The 27,196-nt window shown below is 51.9% G+C and overlaps 1 protein-coding gene across 1 annotated transcript in view; it reads left to right on the forward strand.

Moving 5' to 3' along the window:
* pkn1a (protein kinase N1a) overlaps nucleotides 1-27,196 on the forward strand; it is a 229,326-nt gene that overhangs the window by 165,772 nt on the left and 36,358 nt on the right. Inside the window, exons 12-15 of the mRNA XM_070869845.1 lie at nucleotides 1,533-1,641; nucleotides 9,506-9,576; nucleotides 10,112-10,187; nucleotides 17,586-17,677. Of these exons, the coding sequence (XP_070725946.1) occupies nucleotides 1,533-1,641; nucleotides 9,506-9,576; nucleotides 10,112-10,187; nucleotides 17,586-17,677 (348 nt within the window). The remainder of the gene's footprint in view (nucleotides 1-1,532; nucleotides 1,642-9,505; nucleotides 9,577-10,111; nucleotides 10,188-17,585; nucleotides 17,678-27,196) is intronic.

Raw genomic sequence — 27,196 nt, forward strand, 5'->3', positions numbered from 1 at the left:
GGGAGCTAATTCCATAAATAATTGTAAAAGGGAGTTGGACGGGTAGTTGAGGATGAGCAATTGACAGGGTCACGGAGAGAGCCAGCACAGGTCCGAAGGGCCGAATGACGACCTGTGCTGTAAGTGTCTGTGATTGTATGAGCGACAACTTCTCTTAATTAGGGGATTCTCTCCAAACTAATTGTTTGATAATCCTTCCTCATGGGGGGACCATTTGCTCCTCAGGCCCTGCTTTCCTGTCATCCCTTCTTGATCTGCCTGAAGTATCACATGCTGCATTCCTGTTTGTCAGTGGTTCCACTTCCCTCTGGCCGTGCAGTCACCTCTGCCACAAAGGGAAGGTATGCCGGTGTGAAGTGAGGCGAAGCTCTTGTCCAGCTGCTGATGCTCTGTTTCTAGGCTCCTGTCTGAACAATCATCGCCTGGGCAAGTGGCAGCTCAATCTCCGTGTCTTCAGCAGAGGTGAAAATTTGAGGAGAAATATTTTCTTTTCAAAGCCACCTCTGATGAGACACTCCCCCCCCCCGCCCCCCCCGCCCCCAGTCTGTTCATGAGCCCAGGAGGTTTCAGTGAACGGCTGTGTCCTGACACGCGTGATATTAAAAAAATAGTTGTGGAGGGCAGAAAGGATTCACTGAGTTGACAGCAGGGATGGGAGTACACATGCAGGCAACTCTCGATTATCCGGGTCCCTCGGGGATTGGGCTATGCCGCGTAAACAATTTCTCCATTAGAGCGATTGACATTCTAAAGTTAAAACCCGATGCTTTCCCGGGCCAAAATTTTAAATCCCAATGGTTTCCCGTTGGATCCGTGTGCGGATAATCGAGAGTTGCCTGTATTTAGTTATGAGCGGAGATTGATGAAATTAGGCTCTATTCATTAGAACAAAGATTAAAGTAAAGATCTGATCGGGGCGTTCACAATGACGTGAGCTTTTGATGAGGTAAATGGGGGAAGTTATTTTCCAGATGGATGCGTTGTTAACTATAGGCCATAAACTTAAGATCATCAGCAACAACAAAATGAAGGGAGAATGAAAGAAAGACTTGCATTTATATAGCGCCTTTCATGACCACCGGACATCTCAAAGCACTTCACAGCCAATGGAGTACTTTTGGAGTGTGGTCACTGTTGTAATGTAGGATGAAGGAGATTAGGAGAAGTTACTGTCTCTCGAGGAAATGGGGTGGCCAACCAGAGACTGCAAACAGAATCCTTTGTAGCTTTTAAAAGGGAAGTGGACAAAGATTTTGAAAGGAGCACTGTGGAAAAAGCCTGGGGGTGTGACAAAGTGGCCAGGTCTCGGAGCTGGGGGGTGTGACAAAGTGGCCAGGTCTCGGAGCTGGGGGTGTGACCAAGTGGCCAGGTCTCGGAGCTGGGGGTGTGATAAAGTGGCCAGGTCTCGGAGCTGGGGGTGTGACAAAGTGGCCAGGTCTCGGAGAGGGGCAATGGGCTGAGTGGCTGCTATCCTGGGGGTGAGCCATGCTGAGCTCAGTGCATCCACATACTGATGGAGCTTCTTGTTTCAGAGACCTGTCATTTGAAAAGTTGTCATTTGATATGGATGAGCCTTCAAGCACACCTCGAAAAGCTTCGTTTGAGTCAAAGGGCAGCCCCAACGGTGAAAAGACAACGCAGGTTAGAAACTCTACTGTTTTTGCAAAATCTCTGACTAGGAGAAAAGAGCTTGCATATGATTTAGTGCAGTTACTAGATACCATGTTAAACCTCAGGCTTTTAACTTGTTCCTGCTTCCCAATTTCATGCTCATCTTTCCGCAACACACTCAAACTCTCCATTCCGATTTCTGCCCTATTGCAGCAGCTCTAACCAAAGTCACGTGACATCCTGTGAGCGTGCCTGTGGTGCATTGTCCTTCCTCGAGGCCTCTGTAGTCTTTGTCGCAGTTGACCCTGAGATGAGCTTCTAACCAACACTAAGGCCACGTATTTCCCCCTCCATAACATCGCCCGACACCACCCCATCTCCGCTCATCTGCTGCTAAAGCACTCATCCATGACTTTGTTACCTCCAAGTTTGACTACTCCAATGCACTCCTGGCCGGCCTCCCCTATTCAATCCTTTGTAAACTTGTGGTCATCCTAAACTCTGCTGCCCGTGTCCTAACTCTACTGCCCTGGGTATCCTCACTAATACTGCCCGGCCTTGTTACTCCTGCAACTAGGCATTCTCATTAATGCAGACCTCATGGTTATGCGTGTAGGAGATATGTCAGCTTCAATACACCAATTGTATTCAGTGGTAATGTAAGGTGCAGGGCAAAACACAAAGATATTAACAGCAGAACAGAAACCACAAAATACAGAATCAAATTCTACCACAGATGCAGTGACTGATATCCAGCTCCTGACACTCTTACCTGGGCAAATGATCTTCAACATAAGAACATAAGAACATAAGAATTAGGAACAGGAGTAGGCCATCTAGCCCCTCTAGCCTGCTCCACCATTCAACAGGATCATGGCTGATCTGGCCGTGGACTCAGCTCCACTTACCCACCCGCTCCCCGTAACCCTTAATTCCCTTATTGGTTAAAAATCTATCTATCTGTGATTTGAATACATTCAAGGAGCTAGCCTCAACTGCTTCCTTGGGCAGAGAATTCCACAGATTCACAACCCTCTCAATAATCCGCCAATTTTATCATGAATAGTGACCAAGCGTGAGCACATAGCAGTGATATCAGCCCGTGTGCACAGTGACGGGGATATTAGCCCGTGTGCACAGTGATATTAGCCCGTGTACACAGTGATATCAGCCGTGTGCACAGTGACGGGGACAGCACATAACAGTCTTTCACTATACTCACACGACTAGTTCCGGGTACTTTTCTATGACCTCAAATTTGTGAAACTCTTACCCTCTGTCAGTACTCAGACATTTAAAATCCAAATCTCACGTCACCCAATCACAAAGCTTGATTTATCTCGCCTGCCTTCACTGCACTCTCACCCCTGACCCCTCATGTCGGTTCCTTGCTGACAATGTAATGCTGTGGAAGTTGCCAGTTTGCCCACTTGCACCTCTCCAGATTTATTATTTTTTGAAGGGCTTTTGTTACATAAGAACTAAGACTTAGGTGCAGGAGCCTCGAGCCTGCTCCGCCATTCAATCAGGTCCTGGCTGATCTTCATCCTCAACCTCATTTTCCCGCCCAATCTCCATATCCCTGGATTATGAACTAAATGAAAATCGGCTCTAACTGTGACAGTAACAATATACCTGTGCTGACATACAATGAGTGCTATGCTTATGCAAATTACTGTTTTTTTGTATCTCATCGTATTCTCCAATGCAGTCTGTCATCTTGCAGTGTTACAGGCCACTCCAGGTATGGGTAACCTGCTGCAGCCTTTCCAATAGGGCAGGGCTACGTTTAGTATAATGTGCAATATTGTTTGCTCACCATTGTACAGCTATTGTTTCATCTGTGTTATCTGTCGTAGTGAATTAGTTGTGGCATGGGTGCAGCTTCCTGTCTGTGGCTGGGCTCAATAGGTAGTTTACTTGCGTTACATTGGGTTATTGGTGGATACCTCCAATATTCCAGCCATTTTCAATCTGCCTCTTCGAGCACTTCTCTCTTACTTTGGTATGTTTAGTTTTTCTGGGAATTCTGCATTAATCGTGCTTCCTGAATTATATGCTAGTCTTCCCCCTTCCTTTACCTGGGATAATTGCATCCCTTCCGTATTCTGGGACACGGGACCGTTCCCTCTGTATTCTTGAAACGGGACCGTTCCGTCTGTATTCCCGGGACCGTTCCCTCCGTATTCCCGTCCTGTCCTACAGGAGGCCTTTGCAGAACTTTTGGTCTTGAGCTTGGGTCCGACAGCCTGGATGTTCTCCACTCTCTGTCCTCACACTCGGGATTGTTGAAATGTGAGCGCACTGGTGAGGGGGAGGGGGGAGCACTGGTTGGAGGGAGGGGGGGGGAGGAGAGCACTGGTTGGAGGGGGGGGGGGGGGAGAGCACTGGTTGGAGGGGGGGGAGAGAGCACTGGTTGGAGGGGGGAGGGAGGAGGGGGGGGAGCACTGGTTGGAGAGGGGGGGAGCACTGGTTGGAGGGGGGGCGAGAGCGCTGGTTGGTGGGTGGGAGCACTGGTTGAGGGGGTGAGCACTGGTTGGCGATGGGGTGGGGGGGAAGCGCTGGTTGGAGAGGGGGGGAGCACTGGTTGGCGATGGGGTGGGGGGGGAAGCACTGGTTGGAGAGGGGGGGAGCGCGCTGGTTGGAGATGGGGGGCGAGAGCGCCGGTTGGAGATGGGGCGAGAGCGCCGGTTGGAGAGGGGGGGCGAGAGCGCCGGTTGGAGAGGTGGGGGGGGCGAGAGCGCCGGTTGGAGAGGTGGGGGGGGCGAGAGCGCCGGTTGGAGAGGGGGGGGCGAGAGCGCCGGTTGGAGAGGTGGGGGGGGCGAGAGCGCCGGTTGGAGAGGTGGGGGGGGCGAGAGCGCCGGTTGGAGAGGGGGGGGGGCGAGAGCGCCGGTTGGAGAGGTGGGGGGGGCGAGAGCGCCGGTTGGAGAGGTGGGGGGGGCGAGAGCGCCGGTTGGAGAGGTGGGGGGGGCGAGAGCGCCGGTTGGAGAGGTGGGGGGGATGAGAGCGCCGGTTGGAGAGGTGGGGGGGGCGAGAGCGCTGGTTGGAGAGGTGGGGGGGGTGAGAGCGCCGGTTGGAGAGGTGGGGGGGGGCGAGAGCGCCGGTTGGAGAGGTGGGGGGGGCGAGAGCGCTGGTTGGAGAGGTGGGGGGGGTGAGAGCGCCGGTTGGAGAGGTGGGGGGGGGCGAGAGCGCCGGTTGGAGAGGTGGGGGGGCGAGAGCGCCGGTTGGAGAGGTGGGGGGGGGCGAGAGCGCCGGTTGGAGAGGTGGGGGGGATGAGAGCGCCGGTTGGAGAGGTGGGGGGGGTGAGAGCGCCGGTTGGAGAGGTGGGGGGGGGCGAGAGCGCCGGTTGGAGAGGTGGGGGGGGCGAGAGCGCCGGTTGGAGAGGTGGGGGGGGGCGAGAGCGCCGGTTGGAGAGGTGGGGGGGGCGAGAGCGCCGGTTGGAGAGGTGGGGGGGGCGAGAGCGCCGGTTGGAGAGGTGGGGGGGGCGAGAGCGCCGGTTGGAGAGGTGGGGGGGGCGAGAGCGCCGGTTGGAGAGGTGGGGGGGATGAGAGCGCCGGTTGGAGAGGTGGGGGGGCGAGAGCGCTGGTTGGAGAGGTGGGGGGGGTGAGAGCGCCGGTTGGAGAGGTGGGGGGGGCGAGAGCGCCGGTTGGAGAGGTGGGGGGGGCGAGAGCGCTGGTTGGAGAGGGGGGGGGCGAGAGCGCCGGTTGGAGAGGTGGGGGGGGCGAGAGCGCTGGTTGGAGAGGGGGGGGGGCGAGAGCGCCGGTTGGAGAGGGGGGGCGAGAGCGCCGGTTGGAGAGGGGGGGGGGGTCGAGAGCGCCGGTTGGAGAGGGGGGGCGAGAGCGCCGGTTGGAGAGGGGGGGTGCGAGAGCGCCGGTTGGAGAGGGGGGGCGAGAGCACCGGTTGGAGAGGGGGGGCGAGAGCGCCGGTTGGAGAGTGGGGGCGAGAGCGCCGGTTGGAGAGGGGGGGCGAGAGCGCCGGTTGGAGAGGGTGGGGGGCGAGAGCGCCGGTTGGAGAGGGGGGGGGCGAGAGCGCCGGTTGGAGAGGGGGGGGGGTGAGAGCGCCGGTTGGAGAGGGGGGGGGGCGAGAGCGCCGGTTGGAGAGGGGGGGCGAGAGCGCCGGTTGGAGAGTGGGGGCGAGAGCGCCGGTTGGAGAGGGGGGGCGAGAGCGCCGGTTGGAGAGGGGGGGGCGAGAGCGCCGGTTGGAGAGTGGGGGCGAGAGCGCCGGTTGGAGAGGGGGGGGGGCGAGAGCGCCGGTTGGAGAGGGGGGGGCGAGAGCGCCGGTTGGAGAGGGGGGGGCGAGAGCGCTGGTTGGAGAGGGGGGGGGCGAGAGCGCCGGTTGGAGAGGGGGGGCGAGAGCGCCGGTTGGAGAGGGGGGGCGAGAGCGCCGGTTGGAGAGGGGGGGCGAGAGCGCCGGGTTGGAGAGTGGGGGCGAGAGCGCCGGTTGGAGAGGGGGGGGGCGAGAGCGCCGGTTGGAGAGGGGGGGCGAGAGCGCCGGTTGGAGAGTGGGGGGCGAGAGCGCTGGTTGGAGAGGGGGGGCGAGAGCGCCGGTTGGAGAGGGGGGGGCGAGAGCGCCGGTTGGAGAGGGGGGGGGCGAGAGCGCCGGTTGGAGAGGGGGGGTGAGAGCGCCGGTTGGAGAGGGGGGGTGAGAGCGCCGGTTGGAGAGGGGGGGCGAGAGCGCCGGTTGGAGAGGGGGGGGGGGCGAGAGCGCCGGTTGGAGAGGGGGGGGCGAGAGCGCCAGTTGGAGAGGGGGGGGCGAGAGCGCCGGTTGGAGAGGGGGGCGAGAGCGCCGGTTGGAGAGGGGGGGGCGAGAGCGCCGGTTGGAGAGGGGGGGGCGAGAGCGCCGGTTGGAGAGGGGGGGGCGAGAGCGCCGGTTGGAGAGGGGGGGGGGGGGCGAGAGCGCCGGTTGGAGAGGGGGGGGCGAGAGCGCCGGTTGGAGAGGGGGGGGTCGAGAGCGCCGGTTGGAGAGGGGGGGGCGAGAGCGCCGGGTTGGAGAGGGGGGGGCGAGAGCGCCGGTTGGAGAGGGGGGGGCGAGAGCGCCGGTTGGAGAGGGGGGGGCGAGAGCGCCGGTTGGAGAGGGGGGGCGACAGCGCCGGTTGGAGGGGGGGGCGAGAGCGCCGGTTGGAGAGGGGGGGCGAGAGCGCCGGTTGGAGAGGGGGGGGCGAGAGCGCCGGTTGGAGAGGGGGGGGCGAGAGCGCCGGTTGGAGAGGGGGGGCGAGAGCGCCGGTTGGAGAGGGGGGGGCGAGAGCGCCGGTTGGAGAGGGGGGGCGAGAGCGCCGGTTGGAGAGGGGGGGCGAGAGCGCCGGTTGGAGAGGGGGGGGCGAGAGCGCCGGTTGGAGAGGGGGGGGCGAGAGCGCCGGTTGGAGAGGGGGGGGCGAGAGCGCCGGTTGGAGAGGGGGGCGAGAGCGCCGGTTGGAGAGGGGGGGGCGAGAGCGCCGGTTGGAGAGGGGGGTCGTGAGCGCCGGTTGGAGAGGGGGGGGGGCGAGAGCGCCGGTTGGAGAGGGGGGTCGAGAGCGCCGGTTGGAGAGGGGGGGGCGAGAGCGCCGGTTGGAGAGGGGGGGGCGAGAGCGCCGGTTGGAGAGGGGGGGGCGAGAGCGCCGGTTGGAGAGGGGGGGCGAGAGCGCCGGTTGGAGAGGGGGGGCGAGAGCGCCGGTTGGAGAGGGGGGTCGAGAGCGCCGGGTTGGAGAGGGGGGGCGAGAGCGCCGGTTGGAGAGGGGGGGCGAGAGCGCCGGTTGGAGAGGGGGGGCGAGAGCTGGTTGAGTGAGGGTGGGAGCGCTGGTTGAGGGGTGATTCCCTTTCCCTCGCCACCCTCCGTCCCAGTCGGTGTTGCACTCTGTTACCTGTCCATGTTGGCTGGGATCAGCGTGCTGGTTTCAGTAAGTGCTTGATCGGTTTACCCTCCTGAGGCGTTCTATTGGTCAGTGGGGTGGCTGACATGGAAGCCATACCTGTCTCCAAACACTGCTGCCAAGAAGCCCACACAGGCAGAGGTTTTCTCTTCCTCATGGACTACGCACCATCTCCCTGGAGGGATATACTCCACCTGCCGAAGCTCTGATCGTGCAGCTGCAGGTTGGCAAGAGCGAAGACTTGGGGACCGCCATTACAAGGCAGTATTGGAACTTCACCACAACACGTGGGGCTGCCAGTATTGTGCACTGGTAAACCTGGTGCCGCTTGTCCTCCAGCGATGGTCTTTCCTTCCAGATCCCATTAAACGCCAGGCTGGTGCTCAGTCACCATCAATGCCCCGTGCTGCCCAGCTTGGATACTGCATTCGCTGTCTGTCAAAGATTCTTGCTATCGGGTGTCTTCCCCACCCCTCCACCTCACACGAGAAGAATAGTCTCTAGTCATGAGTTAGCAAGCAAGGATTTGAATCTTTGATGGGCAGTGGATATCGGGAGCTTCGAGTGAGGAGTATAAGTCAGTGTAAGATTTGTGCGTGTGCATCCTCTGACCACATGAGCGCACGCGATGCTCCATTAAATGGTGCTGCTCCCAGTGGAGAGTGTTGAGAGTCTATAACCTGATGATAATGGACACTCAGTCCTGGATACGGGCTGTTCGCCTCCCGCCGCCCCTGGATAACGCTTTCCTGTAGCTGCCGGCACCATCACTGTTCTTTATCACAAGCAATTTGCCTTCAGTTCTGGAGATGAAGGTGGGTAGAGGAAGTGTTCTACATACCAAGTCCAGTGCTGTATGCATGCTCAGCAGTTCTTTAACACAGAACACAGCCCCTGTGAAGGGCTTTGACAAAGGGATCACAGACTGACTGCTTCTCTGAGGGCCATGTCTGCTGAGGACCGACTGTGAGGGGCCGGCCGGCCGACTGTGAGGGGCCGGCCGGCCGACTGTGAGGGGCCGGCCGGCCGACTGTGAGGGGCCGGCCGGCCGACTGTGAGGGGCCGGCCGGCCGACTGTGAGGGGCCGGCCGGCCGACTGTGAGGGGCCGGCCGGCCGACTGTGAGGGGCCGGCCGGCCGACTGTGAGGGGCCGGCCGGCCGACTGTGAGGGGCCGGCCGACCGACTGTGAGGGGCCGGCCGGCCGACTGTGAGGGGCCGGCCGACCGACTGTGAGGGGCCGGCCGACCGACTGTGAGGGGCCGGCCGACCGACTGTGAGGGGCCGGCCGACCGACTGTGAGGGGCCGGCCGACCGACTGTGAGGGGCCGGCCGACCGACTGTGAGGGGCCGGCCGGCCGACTGTGAGGGGCCGGCCGACCGACTGTGAGGGGCCGGCCGACCGACTGTGAGAGGCTGGCCGACCGACTGTGAGGGGCTGGCCGACCGACTGTGAGGGGCCGGCCGGCCGACTGTGAGGGGCCGGCCGGCCGACTGTGAGGGGCCGGCCGGCCGACTGTGAGGGGCCGGCCGACCGACTGTGAGGGGCCGGCCGACCGACTGTGAGGGGCCGGCCGACCGACTGTGAGGGGCCGGCCGACCGACTGTGAGGGGCCGGCCGACCGACTGTGAGGGGCCGGCCGACCGACTGTGAGGGGCCGGCCGACCGACTGTGAGGGGCTGGCCGACCGACTGTGAGGGGCCGGCCGACCGACTGTGAGGGGCTGGCCGACCGACTGTGAGGGGCCGGCCGGCCGACTGTGAGGGGCTGGCCGACCGGTCCCGCGGTTTGTATGCTGGAGCCTTTCATCCCCTTGGAGCAGGTTTCTTCCCGACCAGTTGTGGTGTGTGCTAGAAGAAGACCTACAAAGACCATAAAAACAATAAACCCTTGCAAGGTCATAGACGCCTGTGAATTCTAAATACATTTTGTGGAGAAATTGAGCTATTGTAACTTTAAGGTTTTAAAAGTTTGCCCAGTGTATTTGGGACATTGCAGTCTCTTTTACTGTTGAATGGTATCTTCATGTCCATCGATTTCTCCTTTCCAGACTGATGTCACTCCAGTTTCTCCAGTAAGGCGAATTTCATTGACATCTGACACACAAGTTAATCGACAAAGGTATGTCCACTTTATCCGTGCCTTTGGGTCAGTTTATCATCCTGCAAAGCTCATTGTGTGTGACGGTTTACTGGAGGTGGTGTTTTTTTGTCATTCTCGGCATGCTGGCACAGCCAGATTTATTGCCACCCCTCGTTGCTCTGCGACATGCTGGTGAACCAGCTTGGTCGGTGGGTAGCAGTTTGAAATAACTGAGTTGCTTGCTGAGCCTTTTCCGAGGGCATTGACACGGGAGTATACATAGCCCCAGACCGGGTAAGATTTCCTTCTCAAGGACATTAGTGAACCAGTCAGGCTTTTATGACAGTCCAACAGTTTCAAGGTCAGTTAAACTGAACTTACATTCTCAGACTACCGTGGTGGAATGTGCCACCCGTTCTGCGGGTGATTAGTCGGGTAACAGAAACCCGACCCCTGCTGCAACTGAGCATTTGGAGCAACCCGGGTATATTGGGTATTAAACACCAGCAAAGACTAAACTGTACAGGGGAGGTGAATCTTGGCATTAATATATGTTTCCTCTTCCTCCGTATAGCATACATCTGAAATCCTCACTGACTCTGCATGATTTCAAATTCATTGCAGTCCTGGGCAGGGGACACTTTGGAAAGGTAAGGATCCGGAGAGCTTCACGTGGGTCAGTCAGGGTTTCCACTTCACCGTCAGTGCTGCGCTGTTCTTAGTTCATCCTCACACAGAAAACAACTTGTATAGCACCTATAGAAAACCATTGAAAGGCATTTTACACCGAAAAACGGAGCCGGCTCCAAGCTTCTGCAAGGGGGCTCGGAGAGGTGACTGTAGTCTGGGTGGGGTGGGGAGGGGTCTGGGTGGGGTCCAGGTCGGGTGGGGAGGGGTTTGAGTGGGGTCTGGGTGGGGTGGGGAGGGGTCTGGGTGGGGTGGGGAGGAGTCTGGGTGGGGTGGGGAGGGGTCTGGGTGGGGTCCAGGTCGGGTGGGGAGGGGTTTGAGTGGGGTCCTGGTCGGGTGGGGTGGGGTCTGGGTGGGGTGGGGAGGGGTCTGGGTGGGGTGGGGAGGGGTCTGGGTGGGGTGGGGAGGGGTCTGGGAGGGGTCTGGGTGGGGTGGGACGGGGTCTGGGTGGGGTGGGGCGGGGTCTGGGTGGGGTCCTGGTCGGGTGGGGAGGGGTCTGGGTGGGGCGGGGTCTGGGTGGGGTGGGTCGGGGTCTGGGTGGGGTCCTGGTCGGGTGGGGCGGAGTCTGGGTGGGGAGGGGTCTGGGTGGGGAGGGGTCTGGGTGGGGTGGGGAGGGGTTTGAGTGGGGTCCTGGTCGATTGGGGAGGGGTCTGGGTGGTCTGGGTGGGGTCCTGGTTGGGTGGGGAGGGGTCTGGGTGGGGTCCTGGTCGGGTGGGGCGGAGTCTGGGTGGGGCGGAGTCTGGGTGGGGAGGGGTCTGGGTGTGGTGGGGAGGGGTTTGAGTGGGGTCCTGGTCGGTTGGGGAGGGATCTGGGTGGGCTGGGGTGGGGTCCTGGTCGGGTGGGGTGGGGTCCTGGTCGGGTGGGGAGGGGTCTGGGTGGGATGGGTGGGGTCCTGGTCGGGTGGGGCCCAGTTCTGGGTGGGGCGGAGTCTGGGTGGGGTCCTGGTCGGGTGGGGAGGGGTCTGGGTGGGATGGGTGGGGTCCGAGTCGGGTGGGATTGGAGGAGAGCAGTTCCAGAGAGAAAGGCCGAAGCTGGGCAAAAGTTTAAGCAGTGGGAGGGGGTAAAATGCATGGGAGGTCAGAGTCAGGGGACTGGAGGATTTGAGAGACACCAGCCTGGAGAAAGTTGTAGAGGTCGGATAGGGCAAGGCTATGGGTTGGCGTAGTTGAGTGTGGAGTTGACAAAGGTGTGGAAAGGGTTTCCATTGGGAGTAAGGTAGGCTGCAAGTGAGCAACGTTGTGGAGGTGGATAGGGACCTGAACTTTGCATCACGCAGACTGCCGAGACTGTGCTCAGCCTGACCTTCAGGGCGTGGTCGTCAATCAAAAACAACGGCCTTGTTTTCCTGCGTTGGACTGTAGGGAATTATGGCTCATTTGCAAATTAATGTCAGATCAGTCAGACAGCACAGAGATGGTTTTGTGGCTGAGGAAAGTGTTGGGAGAGGTCGAGCTATCTGTTGTTAGTATCGATGTGAAAGCTGACCCTATATCTACAAGGCGATGTCACGGAGATGGGGAAGAAGAGGAACTTAGGACAGAGGTGACTGTGATGGATACAGGAAGGGAAGCCATTGATGGAGATGCACTCGTGCTTTGGGACAATGCAGGGGCAGTCCCACTGTCATGGACAGATGAGAATGTTGACCACGTTGAGTGCTTCAGTGAGGTTAGGGAGCACCACAGTCATAGCACTAGAGGAAATCTTTTTTGACTTTGTCCAGGATGGTCTTCATACTATGCACAGGGCAGAAACCAGACTGAAGGGATTTGGACAGTTATTTTGGGTGAGGTGAGCACTCAGTCGGGAGATGCCAATATGCTCAGGGACCTTGAACTAAGGAAGGAGGTTAACAACTGCACAGTAGTTGGTGCAGACAGACTGGCTGCGGGTGAGCTGCTCGAGAAGGGCTGTGAGGTTTTGAAAGTAAGATGGAGAGTGCTTGAGGAAAGTCAGCCGTTGACAGTGTGGGCAAACATTCGAGCCAGGAAAAGTCGTTGAGTGTTCAGACTTTGGGCGAGGAGGAATCGTGGGGGCACAATGTAGATCACATGAAAGAGATGAGCTTGGAGTAACATAGAAACATAGAAAATAGGTGCAGGAGCAGGCCATTCGGCCCTTCGAGCCTGCACCACCATTCAATATGATCATGGCTGATCCTGCAACTTCAGTACCCCATTCCTGCTTTCTCTCCATACCCCTTGATCCCTTTAGCCGTAAGGGCCACATCTAACTCCCTTTTGAATATATCTACAAACTGGCCTCAACAACTTTCTGTGGTAGAGAATTCCACAGGTTCACAATTCTCTGGGTGAAAAAGTTTCTCCTCATCTCGGTCCGAGATGGCTTACCCCTTATCCTTAGACTGTGACCCCTGGTTCTGGACTTCCCCAACATCGGGAACATTCTTCCTGCATCTAATCTGTCCAATCCCATCAGAATTTTATATGCTTCTCTGAGATCCGCTCTCATTCTTCTAAATTCCAGTGAATATAAGCCTAGTCGATCCAGTCTTTCGTCATATGTCAGTCCTGCCATCCTGGGAATCAGTTTTGTGAACCTTCACTGCACTCCCTCAATAGCAAGAATGTCCTTCCTCAGATTAGGAGACCAAAACTGTACACAATACTCAAGGTGTGGTCTCACCAAGGCCCTGTACAACTGCAGTAAGACCTCCCTGTTCCTATACTCAAATCCTCTCGCGATGAAGGCCAACATGCCATTTACTTTCTTTACTGCCTGCTGTACCTGCATACCTACTTTCAATGACTGATGTACCATGACACCCAGGTCTTGTTGCACCTCCCCTTTTACTAATCTATCACATAGAAACATAGAAAATAGGTGCAGGAGTAGGCCCTTCGAGCCTGCACCCCATTCAATAAGATCATAGCTGATCATTCCCTCAGTACCACTTTCCTGCTTTCTCTCCATACCCCTTGATCCCCTTAGCCGTTAGGGCCATATCTAACTCCCTCTTAAATATATCCAATGAACTGGCATCAACAACTCTCTCCGGTCAGGAATTCCACAGGTTAACAACTCTGAGTGAAGAAGTTTCTCCTCATCTCTGTCCTAAATGGCCTACCCCTTATCCTAAGTCGATGTGCCCTGGTTCTGGACTTCCCCATCATCGGGAACATTCTTCCCGCATCCAACCTGTCCAGTTCCGTCAGAATTTTGTATTTTTCTATGAGATCCCCTCTCATCCTTCTAAACTCCAGTGTACAAAGACCCAGTTGATCCAGTCTCTCCATATATGTCAGTCCCGCCATCCCGGGAATCTGTCTGGTGAACCTTCGCTGCACTCCCTCAATAGCAAGAACGTCCTTCCTCAGATTAGGAGACCAAAACTGAACACAATATCCCAGGTGTGGCCTCACCAAGGCCCTGTACAACTGCAGTAAGACCTCCCTGCTCCTATACTCAAATCCCCTAGCTATGAAAGCCAACATGCCATTTGCCGCCTTCACCGCTTGCTGTACCTGCATGCCAACTTTCAATGACTGATGAACCATGACACCCAGGTCTCATTGCACCACCCCCTTTCCTAATCTGCCGCCATTCAGATAATATTCTGCCTTCGTGTTTTTGCCCCCAAAGTGGATAACCTCACATTTATCCACATTATACTGCATCTGCCAGGCATTTGCACACTCACCTAACCTGCCCAAGTCACCCTGCAGCCTCTTGTCATCCTCCTCACAGCTCACACTGCCACTCAGCTTAGTGTTATCTGCAAACTTGGAGAAATTACATTCAATTCCTTCATCTAAATCATTAATATATATTGTAAATAACTGGGGTCCCAGCACTGAACCTTGCGGGTACCCCACTAGTCACTGCCTGCCATTCTGAAAAGGACCTGTTTATTCCTACTCTTTGCTTCCTGTCTGCCAACCAGTTCTTTATCCGCGTCAGTACATTACCCCAATCCATGTGCCTTAATTTTACACACTAATCTCTTGTGTGGGACCTTGTCAAAAGCTTTTTGAAAGTCCAAAGTGGTTCTACTTATCCACTCTACTAGTTACATCCTCAAAAAATTCTAGGAGATTTGTCAAGCATGATTTCCCTTTCATAAATCCATGCTGACTTGGGCCAATTTTGTCTCTGCTTTCCAAATGCGCTGCTATTATGGGCCCAAGTTTCCACATGATTTGCGCCTGATTTTTAGGAGCAACTGGTGGAGAACGGACTATCTTAGAAATCGCAATTCTCCACATTTTTTTTTTCTGCAGTTCTAGTCAGGTAGAACAGTTCTACTTTGGAACAGAATTTTTTCTTCAAAAGGGGGCGTGTCCGGCCACTGACGCCTGATTTGAAAGTTTCCACAGTGAAAACGTACTCCAAACTAAGTTAGAATGGAGCAAGTGAAGATTTTTGTAGAACTGAAAAAACCTGTTCTACACATTTAAAAAAATCAGGCACAGGTTACAAATTAGGCGTCCAGAACGAGGTGGGGAGGGGAGGGGGGGAAGGGAAGTCATTAAATTCTACAATAAATCCTTATTCATACTTGTACAAATATTATACAAATAAATCCAACCTGAATAAACATTTATAAACAAAGAAAAGATTAAATAAACCATCTTCCTACCTGTGTGAAAGTGCTTCAGGCACGGAGAATGCTGCAGGCGTTCATTCCCGCGGGTGGGGGGGGGGGAAGGAGACAGAGAGAAGACAACAGCCGTTTTTGTTCCCGCGGAGGGGAGGGGGGGAAGGAGACAGAGAGAAGGCTGCAAGTGCTGATGTGCTGATGGCAATGTGCTTTTATTGAAAAATGTTCAAAAATTAAACAGCTACAAAGAACTACAAAAATGGTCGAGTGCCAATGTTTTTTTCACACTGAGCATGCGCGAACGCTCCAACGCGCACGCGCAGCGTTGCCGGCAGGAAAAAAACTAATTTAAATAGTACCCGCCCCCTCCCACTTACAAAATCGGCGCGAGTGTAGGCTCCGCCCCCCTGGGCGCCGCGCCAGGCGGACAAGGAGCTGCAGAACGCTCCAGAATCGCGTGTTTTTTTTTTAGGCGCGAAAAACGGGCGCCCAGCTCTGGGGGCGCCCGTTTTTTATCGTGTGGAAACTTGGGCCCTATATCTTTAATAATTGATTCCAACATTTTCCCCATTACCGACGTCAGGCTAACCGGTCTATAATTCCCTGTTTTCTCTCTTCCCTCCTTTTTTAAAAAGTGGGGTCACATTAGCTACCCTCCAGTCCACAGGAACTGATCCAGAGTCGATAGACTGTTGGAAAATGATCACCAATGCATCCACTATTTCTAGGGCCACTTCCTTAAGTACTCTAGGATGCAGACTATCAGGCCCCGGGGATTTATCGGCCTTCAATCCCATCAATTTTCCTAACACCATTTTCTGACTAATAAGGATTTCCCTCAGTTCCTCCTTCTCACTAGACTCGAGTGAAGGAGGGGAAGAATGTGCAAAATGATGGACTAGAGTAGGATCCAGGATTAGTGAGGCAGTTTGAGAAGTCATGGAACCCCCGGATCTGTGAGGGAGATCGGAGGAGTATGTGGAGTCTATGAGGAGGGTCTCAGATAAGGGGCCGCCCATTTAAAACTGAGATGAGGAGGAATTTCTTCTCTGAGGGTTGTAAATCTATGGAATTCTCTGCCCCAGAGAGCTGTGGAGACTGGGTCATTGAATATATTTAAAGCAGAGAAATACAGATTTTTGAGTGATAAGGGAATAAAGGGTTATATAGAGTAGAGCAGCGAATACTAAAATTGCAAGAAGTACAAGTAAATAGCTGTTTCACCTGGATGGAGTATTTCGGGCCCTGGATAGGGGGAAGTGAAGAGGTAAAAGGGCAGGTGTTGCATCTCCTGCGTTTGCACGTATAGGTGTGGTGGGAAGGGGAGAGGGTGCTTGGGGAAACTAAGCGTAGATTGGGTGACAGCTTTACATAAGAACATAAGAAATAGGAGCAGGAGTCGGCCATCTGGCCCCTCGAGCCTGCTCCGCCATTCAATAAGATCATGGCTGATCATGGACTCAGTGCCACTTCCCTGCCCGCTCCCCATAACTCTTTATTCCTATGTTCAAAAATCTGTCTATCTCCGCCTTAAATATATTCAATGACCCAGCCTCCACAGCTCTCTGGGGCAGAGAATTTCACAGATTTGCAATCCTCTGAGAGAAGAAATTTCTCCTCATCTCAGTTGTAAATGGGCGGCCCCTTATTCTAAGACTATGTCCCCTAGTTTTAGTTTCCCCTATGAGTGGAAATATCTTCTCTGCATTCACCTTCTCGAGCCCCCTCATTATCTTATAAGGTTCAATAAGATCACCTCTCATTCTTCAGAACTCCAATGTGTATAGGCACAACTTACTCAACCTATCCTCATAAGTCAAGCCCCCTCATCTCCGGAATCAACGAAGTGAACCTTCTCTGAACAGCCTCTAATGCAAGTGTATCCTTCCTTAAATACGGAGACCAAAATTGTGGCCTCACCAATAGCCTGTACAGTTGTAGCAGGACTTCTCTGCTTTTATACTCTATCCCCGTTGCAATAAAGGCCAACATTCCATTTGCCTTCCTGATTACTTGCTGTACCTGCATATTAACTGTTTGTGTTTCATGCACAAGGACCCCCAGGTCTCTCTGTACTGCAGCACTTTGCAATTTTTCTCCATTTGCTTTTCTATTTTTTTCTGACAAAGTGAATAATCCCACATTTTCCCACATTATACTCCATCTGCCAAATGTTTGCCCACTCACTTAGCCTGTCTATATCCCTTTGCAGATTCTTTGTGTTCTCCTCACAATTTGCTTTCCCAACCCATCTTTGTATCATCAGCAAACTTGGCTATATTACACTCGGTCCCTTCAGCCAAGTCATTAATATAGATTGTAAATAGTTGAGGCCCCAGCACTGATCCCTGCGGCACCCCACTAGTCACTGTTTGCCAAACAGAAAATGAACCATTTATCCCGACTCTCTGCTTTCTGTTAGTTAGCTAATCCTTTATCCATGCTAATATATTACCCCAACCCCGTGAACTTTTATCTTGTGCAGATGGCGACAGTGTCCAAGAATATTGCATGTATCATAGTTTAGCAGCTGTGAGTTATTATTTTTCAATATACAAATAGCAGCAGAATATATATTGTGTTGCCGCTACTCTTACTGCTTAACATTAAAAGTACCGAGATCGGTGGCAGGCCATCAACAAGGGCAGTGGTTTAAGATTGGTGTACAACCAAAAACTTAAACAGCCAAGCCGCTCAAAGTTATCAACCTGAGGCTACGGTGAATGGAACAGAACAACAACATGTCACTGCAATCCACACACTTGTATTTTTCACACCATGCCATTTGTCTTTGCTACAGGTGCTGTTATCAGAGTACAAAAAATCAGGACAGCTGTTTGCCATTAAAGCCCTGAAGAAAGGAGATATTGTTGTAAGAGATGAGGTTGACAGGTGAGATTTTGCTTTCTTTTTAAGCGCCAGATCACAGTATTTTACATAGAATTACAGAGAATATACAGCACAGAAAGCAGGCAGCTGGTGCATACCCGTGTTTATGCTCTATATCAGCCTCCCTCTTCATCTCACCCCATCAGCATATCCTCCTATTCCTTTCTCCCTCATGTATTTATCTAACATCCTCTTAAATGCATCAATGCTATTCACTCAAACTACTTCATTGGGTAGCGACTTCCACATTCACACCACTCTCTGGGTAAAGAAGTATCTCCTGAATTATCCAGTGGGTAATCCATTAGTGACTGTCTTATATTTATGGCCCCTAGTTTTGGTCTCGCCACAATGTCTACCCTATCAAACCCTTTCACAATCTTAAAGACCTCTATTAGATAACCCTCCAAACTTCTCCTTTCTAAAGAAAAGAGCCCCAGCCTGTTCAATCTTCCCTGATAGTTATAACCTCTCAGTTTTGGTATCATCCTTGTAAATAACTTTTGCACCTTCTCCAATGCCTCTATATCCCTTATATGATATGATATATGATATGATATCCTTTCTATAATATGGAGACCAAAACGGTTCACAGTGCTCCATGTGTGGTCTAACCAAGATTTTGTACAAGTTGAACATAACTTCTCTTTTGTTCAATTCAATGGGAGGGTTCTTAATGAATACTTTGCATCTGTTTTCACAAAGGAAAGAGGCAATGCAGATACTGCTAACGAGGAGGAGTGTGATATTCTGGATGAAATAAATATAGTGAGAGAGGAAGTATTAAGGGGTTTAGTAGCTTTGAAAGTAAATAAGTTCCTAGGCCCGGATGAAATGCATCCCAGGCTGTTGAGCGAAGTAAAAGAGGAATTAGCAGAGGACTTGACCATCATTTTCCAGTTCTCTTTGGATCTGGGCATGGTGCCAGAGAATTGGAGGACTGCTAATCTGGTATCCTTGTTTAAGAAGGGAAAAAGGGATATGCCGAATAATTTTCCCACCACTGGCAGCCTAACCTCAGTGGTGGGAAAATTATTGGAAAAGATCCTGAAAGACAGGATAAATCTGCATTTGGAAAGGCAATGATTAATTAGGGACAGTCAGCACAGATTTGTTAAGGGAAGATCATGTTCGACTAACCTGATTGAATTTTTTGAGGAGGTAACCAAGAGGGTAGTGCGTACGATGTAGTGTATATGGACTGTAGCAAAGCTTTTGATAAGGTCCCACATGGTAGACTGGTCATGAAGGTTAAAGCCCATGGGATCCAGGGCAAAGTGTCAAGTTGGATCCAAAATTGGCTTGGAGGTAGGAAGCAAAGGGTAATGGTTGATGGATATTTTTGTGACTGTAAGGATGTTTCTAGTGGGGTTCTGCAGGGCTCAGTACTGGGTCACTTACTTTTTGTGGTATATATCAATGATTTAGATTTAAATATAGGGAGTATGATTAAGAAGTTTGCAGATGACACTAAAATTGGCTGTGTGGTTGATAATGAAGAGGAAAGTCATGGGCTGCAGGCGGATATCAATCTACTGGTCAGGTGGGCAGAACAGTGGCAAATGGAATTTAATTCAGAGAAGTGTGAGGTGATGCACTTTGAGAGGGTTCATAAGGAAGAGGTATACACATTAAGCGGTAGGCCACTTAATAGTGTAGATAAATAGAGAGACCTTGGAGTGCTTGTCCACAGATCCCTGAAAGCAGCAGGCCAGGTGGATAAGGTGGTTAAGAAGGCATACGGAATGCTTGCCTTTATTGGCCGAGGCATAGAATATAAGAGCAGGGAGATTATGCTTAAATTTTATAATACTTTGGTGCAGAGGAGATTTATTAGGATGCTGCCTGGAATGGAGAATCTTAGTTATGAGGACAGATTGGATAGGCTGGGTTTGTTCTCATTGGAATAGAGGAGGTTGAGAGGAGACCTCATTGAGGTGTACAAATATTGAGGGGCCTGGACGTAGTGGATAGTAAGGGTCTATTTCCATTGGTGGAGGGGTCTATTACGAGAGGGCATAGTTTTAAGGTGGTTGGTGGAAGGTTTTGACGGGGGCCTCTTTACGCAGAGGGTTGTGGGGATCTGGAACTCGCTGCCTGGAAGAGTGGTGGATGCAGAAACCCTCACCACTTTTAAGAGATGGCTGGATGGGCACTTAAAGTGCAGTAACCTGCAGGGTTATAGGCCTAGAGCTGGTAATTGGGATTAGACTGCATGACCTTTTGTTGGACGGCACAGATATAATGGTAAGTACTGCAGGGAATAGAATACGGCCAGGGTGATCTCCTGGACTAGTGTCAATTCCTGGATGGGTCGGAGAGGAATTTTCCCAGATTTTTTTTCCCTAAATTGGCCTGGGTTTTTATCTGGTTTTTGCCTCTCCCAGAAGATCACATGACTCCGGTTGGGGTGGAGTGTAGAATGTTTCAGTATAAGGGGTGTCGCAGTTGTGTGAGGCAGACTGGTTGGGCTGGGTGCTCTTTGCCCTACCGTCATTGTTCTTGGGTTAATATGTAACCTTTAGGGCTGCTGAACAAGGGCCGTGCGTCTGTTTGTCGGCCGGCGCAGACATGGTGGGCCGAAATGGCCTCCTTCTGCGCTGTAAATTCCTCAGTGAACCCTAGTGCTTTGTTTGCTTTTTTTATGGTGCATAGCTGCCACTTGTGTGAGGTACCAGAGAGGTGGGCATGTCATACAGAAAAGAATGGAAGCAAACTGAAGTGTGTGAGTGGGTGGCAGTGGGGGAAACAGTTACACAATATTGAATCTGCTCTTCAAATCTGTTGCCAAAATGGTGCGACCAGTCGTGCTGGGTGAATCACAGGTCCTGAAGAATAAGTGGAGCGTGACTGAGAGCCAATCTATGCAAAGATTTGAAAGCATGAAATTGAAATCTGGAACTCCTGAATGTAGTAATTTTAATGCAGACCCATTATTGGCACGTTTTAATACAGACCCATTATAGAGTAGGCACAGGGTATGTGTTTGCACTTGTGGGGAATAGCAAAATTAAAAGCCATCAATATAAGATAGTCAGTAATAAATCCCATAGGGAATTCAGGAGAAACCTCTTTACCCAGAGAGTGCTGAGAATATAGAAGTCCCCAGCACCGGGAGTGGTTGAGGTGAATAGTATGGGTGCATTTAATGGTAGGCTAGACAAGTATATGAGGGAGAAGGGAATAGAGGGTTTGAGGAAGGACAGGAGGAGGCGGGAGTGCAGCACGAACACTACCATGGACTGGTTGGGCCCAATGGCCTGTTTCTGTGCTATATATTCGATCAAATTCTATTTATTATTCGATTTTTGGTTTCTAGATGTTTTTCTGTTTTCTCTCTTAGCAGGGATTCCATTATTTTCCCTACCACCGATGTTTAGCTGACTGGCCAAAAGTTCCCTGAACATCATGGAATCATAGAAATTTACAGCACGGGCGGAGGCCATTTCGGCCCATCGTGTCTGCGCCGGCCGACCAAGAGCTATCCTGCCTAATCCCACTTTCCAGCACTAGGTCCGTAGCCCTGTAGGTTACGGCTTTTCCAAGTGCACATCCAGGTATTTTTTAAATGTGAGGGTTTCTCCCTCTACAACCCTTTCAGGCAGTGAGTTCCAGACCCCCACCACCCTCTGGGTGAAGACATTTCCCCTCAAATCCCCTCTAAACCTTCTACCAATTACTTTAAAACTATGACCCTGGATGTTGACCCCTCTGCTGAGGGAAACAGATCCTTCTTACCCACTATATCCAGACCCCTCATAATTTTATACACCTCAATAAGGTCTCGCCTCAGCCTCCTCTGTTCTAAAGAAAACAAACCCAGCCTGTCCAATCTTTCCACATAGTTAAAATTCTTCAGTCCAGCAAACATCCTCGTAAATCTCCTCTGTACCCTCTGTGGACTTGCACTCCAAGATCCCTGAAGGTAGCAGGCCAAGTGGTTAAGAAGGCATACGGAATACTTGCCTTTATTAGTCAAGACATAGAATACAAGAGCCAAGGGGGTTATGCTTGAGTTGTATAAAGCGCCGGTTAGGCCACAGCTGGAGTACTGCGTGCAGTTCCGGTCACCACATTACAGGAAAGATGTGATTGCACTGGAAAGGGTGCAGAGGAGATTTACAAGAATGTTGCCTGGACTTGCGAATTTTGGCGATAGAAACATAGAAAATAGGTGCAGGAGTAGGCCATTCGGCCCTTCTAGCCTGCACCGCCATTCAATGAGTTCATGGCTGAACATGTAACTTCAGTACCCCATTCCTGCTTTCTCACCATACCCCTTGATTCCCCTAGTAGTAAGGACTTCATCTAACTCCTTTTTGAATATATTTAGTGAATTGGCCTCAACAACTTTCTGTGGTAGAGAATTCCACAGGTTCACCACTCTCTGGGTGAAGAAATTCCTCCTCATCTCGGTCCTAAATGGCTTCCCCCTTATCCTTAGACTGTGTCCCCTGGTTCTGGACTTCCCCAACATTGGGAACATTCTTCCTGCATCTAACCTGTCTAACCCCGTCAGAATTTTAAACGTTTCTATGAGGTCCCCTCTCATTCTTCTGAACTCCAGTGAATACAAGCCCAGTTGATCCAGTCTTTCTTGATAGGTCAGTCCCGCCATCCCGGGAATCAGTCTGGTGAACCTTCGCTGCACTCCCTCAATAGCAAGAATGTCCTTCCTCAGGTTAGGAGACCAAAACTGTACACAATACTCCAGGTGTGGCCTCACCAAGGCCCTGTACAATTGTAGCAACACCTCCCTGCCCTTGTACTCAAATCCCCTCGCTATGAAGGCCAACATGCCATTTGCTTTCTTAACCGCCTGCTGTACCTGCATGCCAACCTTCAATGACTGATGTACCATGACACCCAGGTCTCGTTGCACCTCTCCTTTTCCAAATCTGTCACCATTCAGATAATAGTCTGTCTCTCTGTTTTTACCACCAAAGTGGATAACCTCACATTTATCCACATTATACTTCATCTGCCATGCATTTGCCCACTCACCTAACCTATCCAAGTCGCTCTGCAGCCTCATAGAATCCTCCTTGCAGCTCACACTGCCACCCAACTTAGTGTCATCCGCAAATTTGGAGATACTACATTTAATCCCCTCGTCTAAATCATTAATGTACAGTGTAAACAGCTGGGGCCCCAGCACAGAACCTTGCGGTACCCCACTAGTCACTGCCTGCCATTCTGAAAAGTCCCCATTTACTCCTACTCTTTGCTTCCTGTCTGACAACCAGTTCTCAATCCATGTCAGCACACTACCCCCAATCCCATGTGCTTTAACTTTGCACATTAATCTCTTGTGTGGGACCTTGTCGAAAGCCTTCTGAAAGTCCAAATATACCACATCGACTGGTTCTCCCTTGTCCACTCTACTGGAAACATCCTCAAAAAATTCCAGAAGATTTGTCAAGCATGATTTCCCTTTCACAAATCCATGCTGACTTGGACCTATCATATTACCTCTTTCCAAATGCACTGCGATGACATCCTTAATAATTGATTCCATCATTTTACCCACTACCGATGTCAGGCTGACCGGTCTGTAATTCCCTGTTTTCTCTCTCCCTCCTTTTTTAAAAAGTGGGGTTACATTGGCTACCCTCCACTCCATAGGAACTGATCCAGAGTCAATGGAATGTTGGAAAATGACTGTCAATGCATCCACTATTTCCAAGGCCACCTCCTTAAGTACTCTGGGATGCAGTCCATCAGGCCCTGGGGATTTATCGGCCTTCAATCCCATCAATTTCCCCAACACAATTTCCCGACTAATAAGGATTTCCCTCAGTTCCTCCTCCTTACTAGACCCTCCGACCCCTTTTATATCCGGAAGGTTGTTTGTGTCCTCCTCAGTGAATACCGAACCAAAGTACTTGTTCAATTGGTCCGCTATTTCTTTGTTCCCCGTTATGACTTCCCCTGATTCTGACTGCAGGGGACCTACGTTTGTCTTTACTAACCTTTTTCTCTTTACATATCTATAGAAACTTTTGCAATCCGTCTTAATGTTCCCTGCAAGCTTCTTCTCGTACTCCATTTTCCCTGCCCTAATCAAACCCTTTGTCCTCCTCTGCTGAGTTCTAAATTTCTCCCAGTCCCCGGGTTCTCTGCTATTTCTGGCCAATTTGTATGCCACTTCCTTGGCTTTAATACTATCCCTGATTTCCCTTGATAGCCACGGTTGAGCCACCTTCCCTTTTTTATTTCTATGCCAGACAGGAATGTACAATTGTTGTAGTTCATCCATGCGGTCTCTAAATGTCTGCCATTGCCCATCCACAGTCAACCCCTTCAGTATCATTCGCCAATCTATCCTAGCCAATTCACGCCTCATACCTTCAAAGTTACCCTTCTTTAAGTTCTGGACCATGGTCTCTGAATTAACTGTTTCATTCTCCATCCTAATGCAGAATTCCACCATATTATGGTCACTCTTCCCCAAGGGGCCTCGCACAACGAGATTGCTAATTAATCCTCTCTCATTACACAACACCCAGTCTAAAATGGCCTCCCCCCGAGTTGGTTCCTCGACATATTGGTCTAAAAAACCATCCCTTATGCACTCCAGGAAATCCTCCTCTACCGTATTGCTTCCAGTTTGGTTAACCCAATCTATGTGCATATTAAAGTCACCCATTATAACTGCTGCACCTTTATTGCACGCACCCCTAATTTCCTGTTTGATGCCCTCCCCAACATCACTACTACTGTTTGGAGGTCTGTACACAACTCCCACTAACGTTTTTTGTCCTTTGGTATTCTGCAGCTCTACCCATATAGATTCCACATCATCCAAGCTAATGTCCTTCCGAACTATTGCCTTAATTTGCTCCTTAACCAGCAATGCTACCCCACCTCCTTTTCCTTTTATTCTATCTTTCCTGAATGTTGAATACCCCTGGATGTTGAGTTCCCAGCCCTGATCATCCTGGAGCCACGTCTCCGTAATCCCAATCACATCATGCTATGAGGAAAGATTGGAGATGCTGAGCCTGTTTTCTTTGGAACAGAGGAGGCCAAACAAAGGGACACCTGAATGAGTTGTATAGATTTATGAGGGGCCTGAATAGAATGGATAGGAAGGACCTGTTTCCCTTGGCAGAGAGATCAAAAACTAGGGGGCGTAGATTTAAAGTAATTGGAGGGAGGTTTAGAGGAAATATGAGGGGAAATTTCTTCACCCAGAGAGTTGTTGGGGCCTGAAAGGGTGGTAGAGGCAGGAGCCCTCACCGCATTTAAAGCACTTAAAGTACCGCAACCAACAGGGCTACCGACCTCGAGCTGGAAAGTGGGATTAGGCTGGGTCGCTCTTGATCGGCCGGCACGGACACGATGGGCCGAAACGGTCTCCTTCCGCGCTGTAAATTTCTATGATTCGATGATCTGTCTCCCGAATAAATACTGAAGCAAATATTTCAACAACAACAACAACAACTTGTCGTTGTAGAGCGCCTTTAACGTAGTAAAACGTCCCAAGGCACTTCACAGGAGTGTTTTAAGGCAAAATGCAGTTTCTCCAAATTTGCGGATGACACTAAGTTGGGTGGCAGTGTGAGCTGCGAGGAGGATGCTATGAGGCTGCAGAGTGACTTGGATAGGTTAGGTGAGTGGGCAAATGCATGGCAGATGAAGTATAATGTGGATAAATGTGAGGTTATCCACTTTGGTGGTAAAAACAGAGAGACAGACTATTATCTGAATGGTGACAGATTAGGAAAAGGGGAGGTGCAAAGAGACCTGGGTGTCATGGTACATCAGTCATTGAAGGTTAGCATGCAGGTACAGCAGGCGGTTAAGAAAGCAAATGGCATGTTGGCCTTCATAGCGAGGGGGTTTGAATACAGGGGCAGGGAGGTGTTGCTACAGTTGTACAGGGCCTTGGTGAGGCCACACCTGGAGTATTGTGTACAGTTTTGGTCTCCTAATTTGAGGAAGGACATTCTTACTATTGAGGGAGTGCAGCGAAAGTTCACCAGACTGATTCCCGGGATGGTGGGACTGACCTATCAAGAAAGACTGGATCAACCGGGCTTGTATTCACTGGAGTTCAGAAGAATGAGAGGGGACCTCATGGAAACGTTTAAAATTCTGACGGGTTTAGACAGGTTAGATGCAGGAAGAATGTTCCCAATGTTGGGGAAGTCCAGAACCAGGGGTCACAGTCTGAGGATAAGGGGTAAGCCATTTAGGACCGAGATGAGGAGAAACTTCTTCACCCAGAGAGTGGTGAACCTGTGGAATTCTCTACCACAGAAAGTAGTTGAGGCCAATTCACTAAATATATTCAAAAGGGAGTTAAATGAAGTCCTTACTACTCGGGGGATCAAGGGTTATGGCGAGAAAGCAGGAAGGGGGTACTGAAGTTTCATGTTCAGCCATGAACTCATTGAATGGCGGTGCAGGCTAGAAGGGCTGAATGGCCTGCTCCTGCACCTATTTTCTATGTTTCTAAAACAAATAAATTTGACACCGAGCCACATAAGAAGAAATTATGGCAGATGACCAAAAGCTTGGTCAAAAAGGTAGGTTTTAGGGATCGTCTTAAAGGAGGCAAGAGAGGTAGCGAGGTGGAGAGGGTTAGGGAGGGAGTTCCAGAGCTTGGGGCCTAGGCAGCTGAAGGCACGGCCACCGATGGTTGATGGTGTTATAATCAGGGATGCTCAGAGGGCAGAATTTGAGGAGCACAGACATCTCGGGGGATTGTGAGGCTGAAGGAGATTACAGAGATAGGGAGGGGTGAGGCCATGGAGGGATTTGTAAACAAGGATGAGAATTTTGAAATTGAGGCACTGCTTAACTGGGAGCCAATGTAGGTCAGTGAGCACAGGGGGTGATGGGTGAACGGGACTTGGTGCGAATTAGGACACAGGTAGCTGAGTTTTGGATGAGCTCAAGTTTACATAGGATGTGGGAGGCCAGCCAGGAGTGCGTTGAGTTAGAAGTAACAAAGGCTTGGATGAGGGTTTCAGCAGGAAAAGAGCTGAGGCAAGGGCGGAGGCAGGCGATGTTACGGGGGTGGAGATAGGCTGTTTTAGTTATGCTGCGGCTATGTGGCCGGAAGCTCATTTCAGGGTCAAATATGACACCTAGGTAGTGGGCAGTCTGGTTCAGTCTCAGACAGATACTAGGGAGAGGGATGGAGTAGGTGGCTAGAGAATGCAGTTTGTGGCGGGGACCAAAGACAATGGCTTCGGTCTTCCCAATATTTAATTGGAAAAATCTCTGCTCATCCAGTTTAGTGGGAATAGGGTCAAGAGAGCAGGAAGTGGGTCTCATGGTCAAGATGAGTGTGGAGAGGTGAAGAGGGGAGATGAGAGAGATGCGAGTTCAGGGCTAGGGCAGGGGGAACCTCTGAGGAAGTTTGGCCCAGTGGGCTAGGGGAAGGACGGGAACTGACAAAGGCATTGATCGGGTGGTCTCAATCGTTGAGACACAGAAGTCCATGAGCTCCTCACATTTGTTGTTGGAGGTGAGTGTGGTGGAGACTGGGGAAAGGGGTTTAAGAAGATG

The sequence above is a fragment of the Pristiophorus japonicus genome, assembly GCF_044704955.1.
Source record: "Pristiophorus japonicus isolate sPriJap1 chromosome 24 unlocalized genomic scaffold, sPriJap1.hap1 SUPER_24_unloc_1, whole genome shotgun sequence".
Classification (NCBI taxonomy): Eukaryota; Metazoa; Chordata; class Chondrichthyes; family Pristiophoridae; genus Pristiophorus; species Pristiophorus japonicus.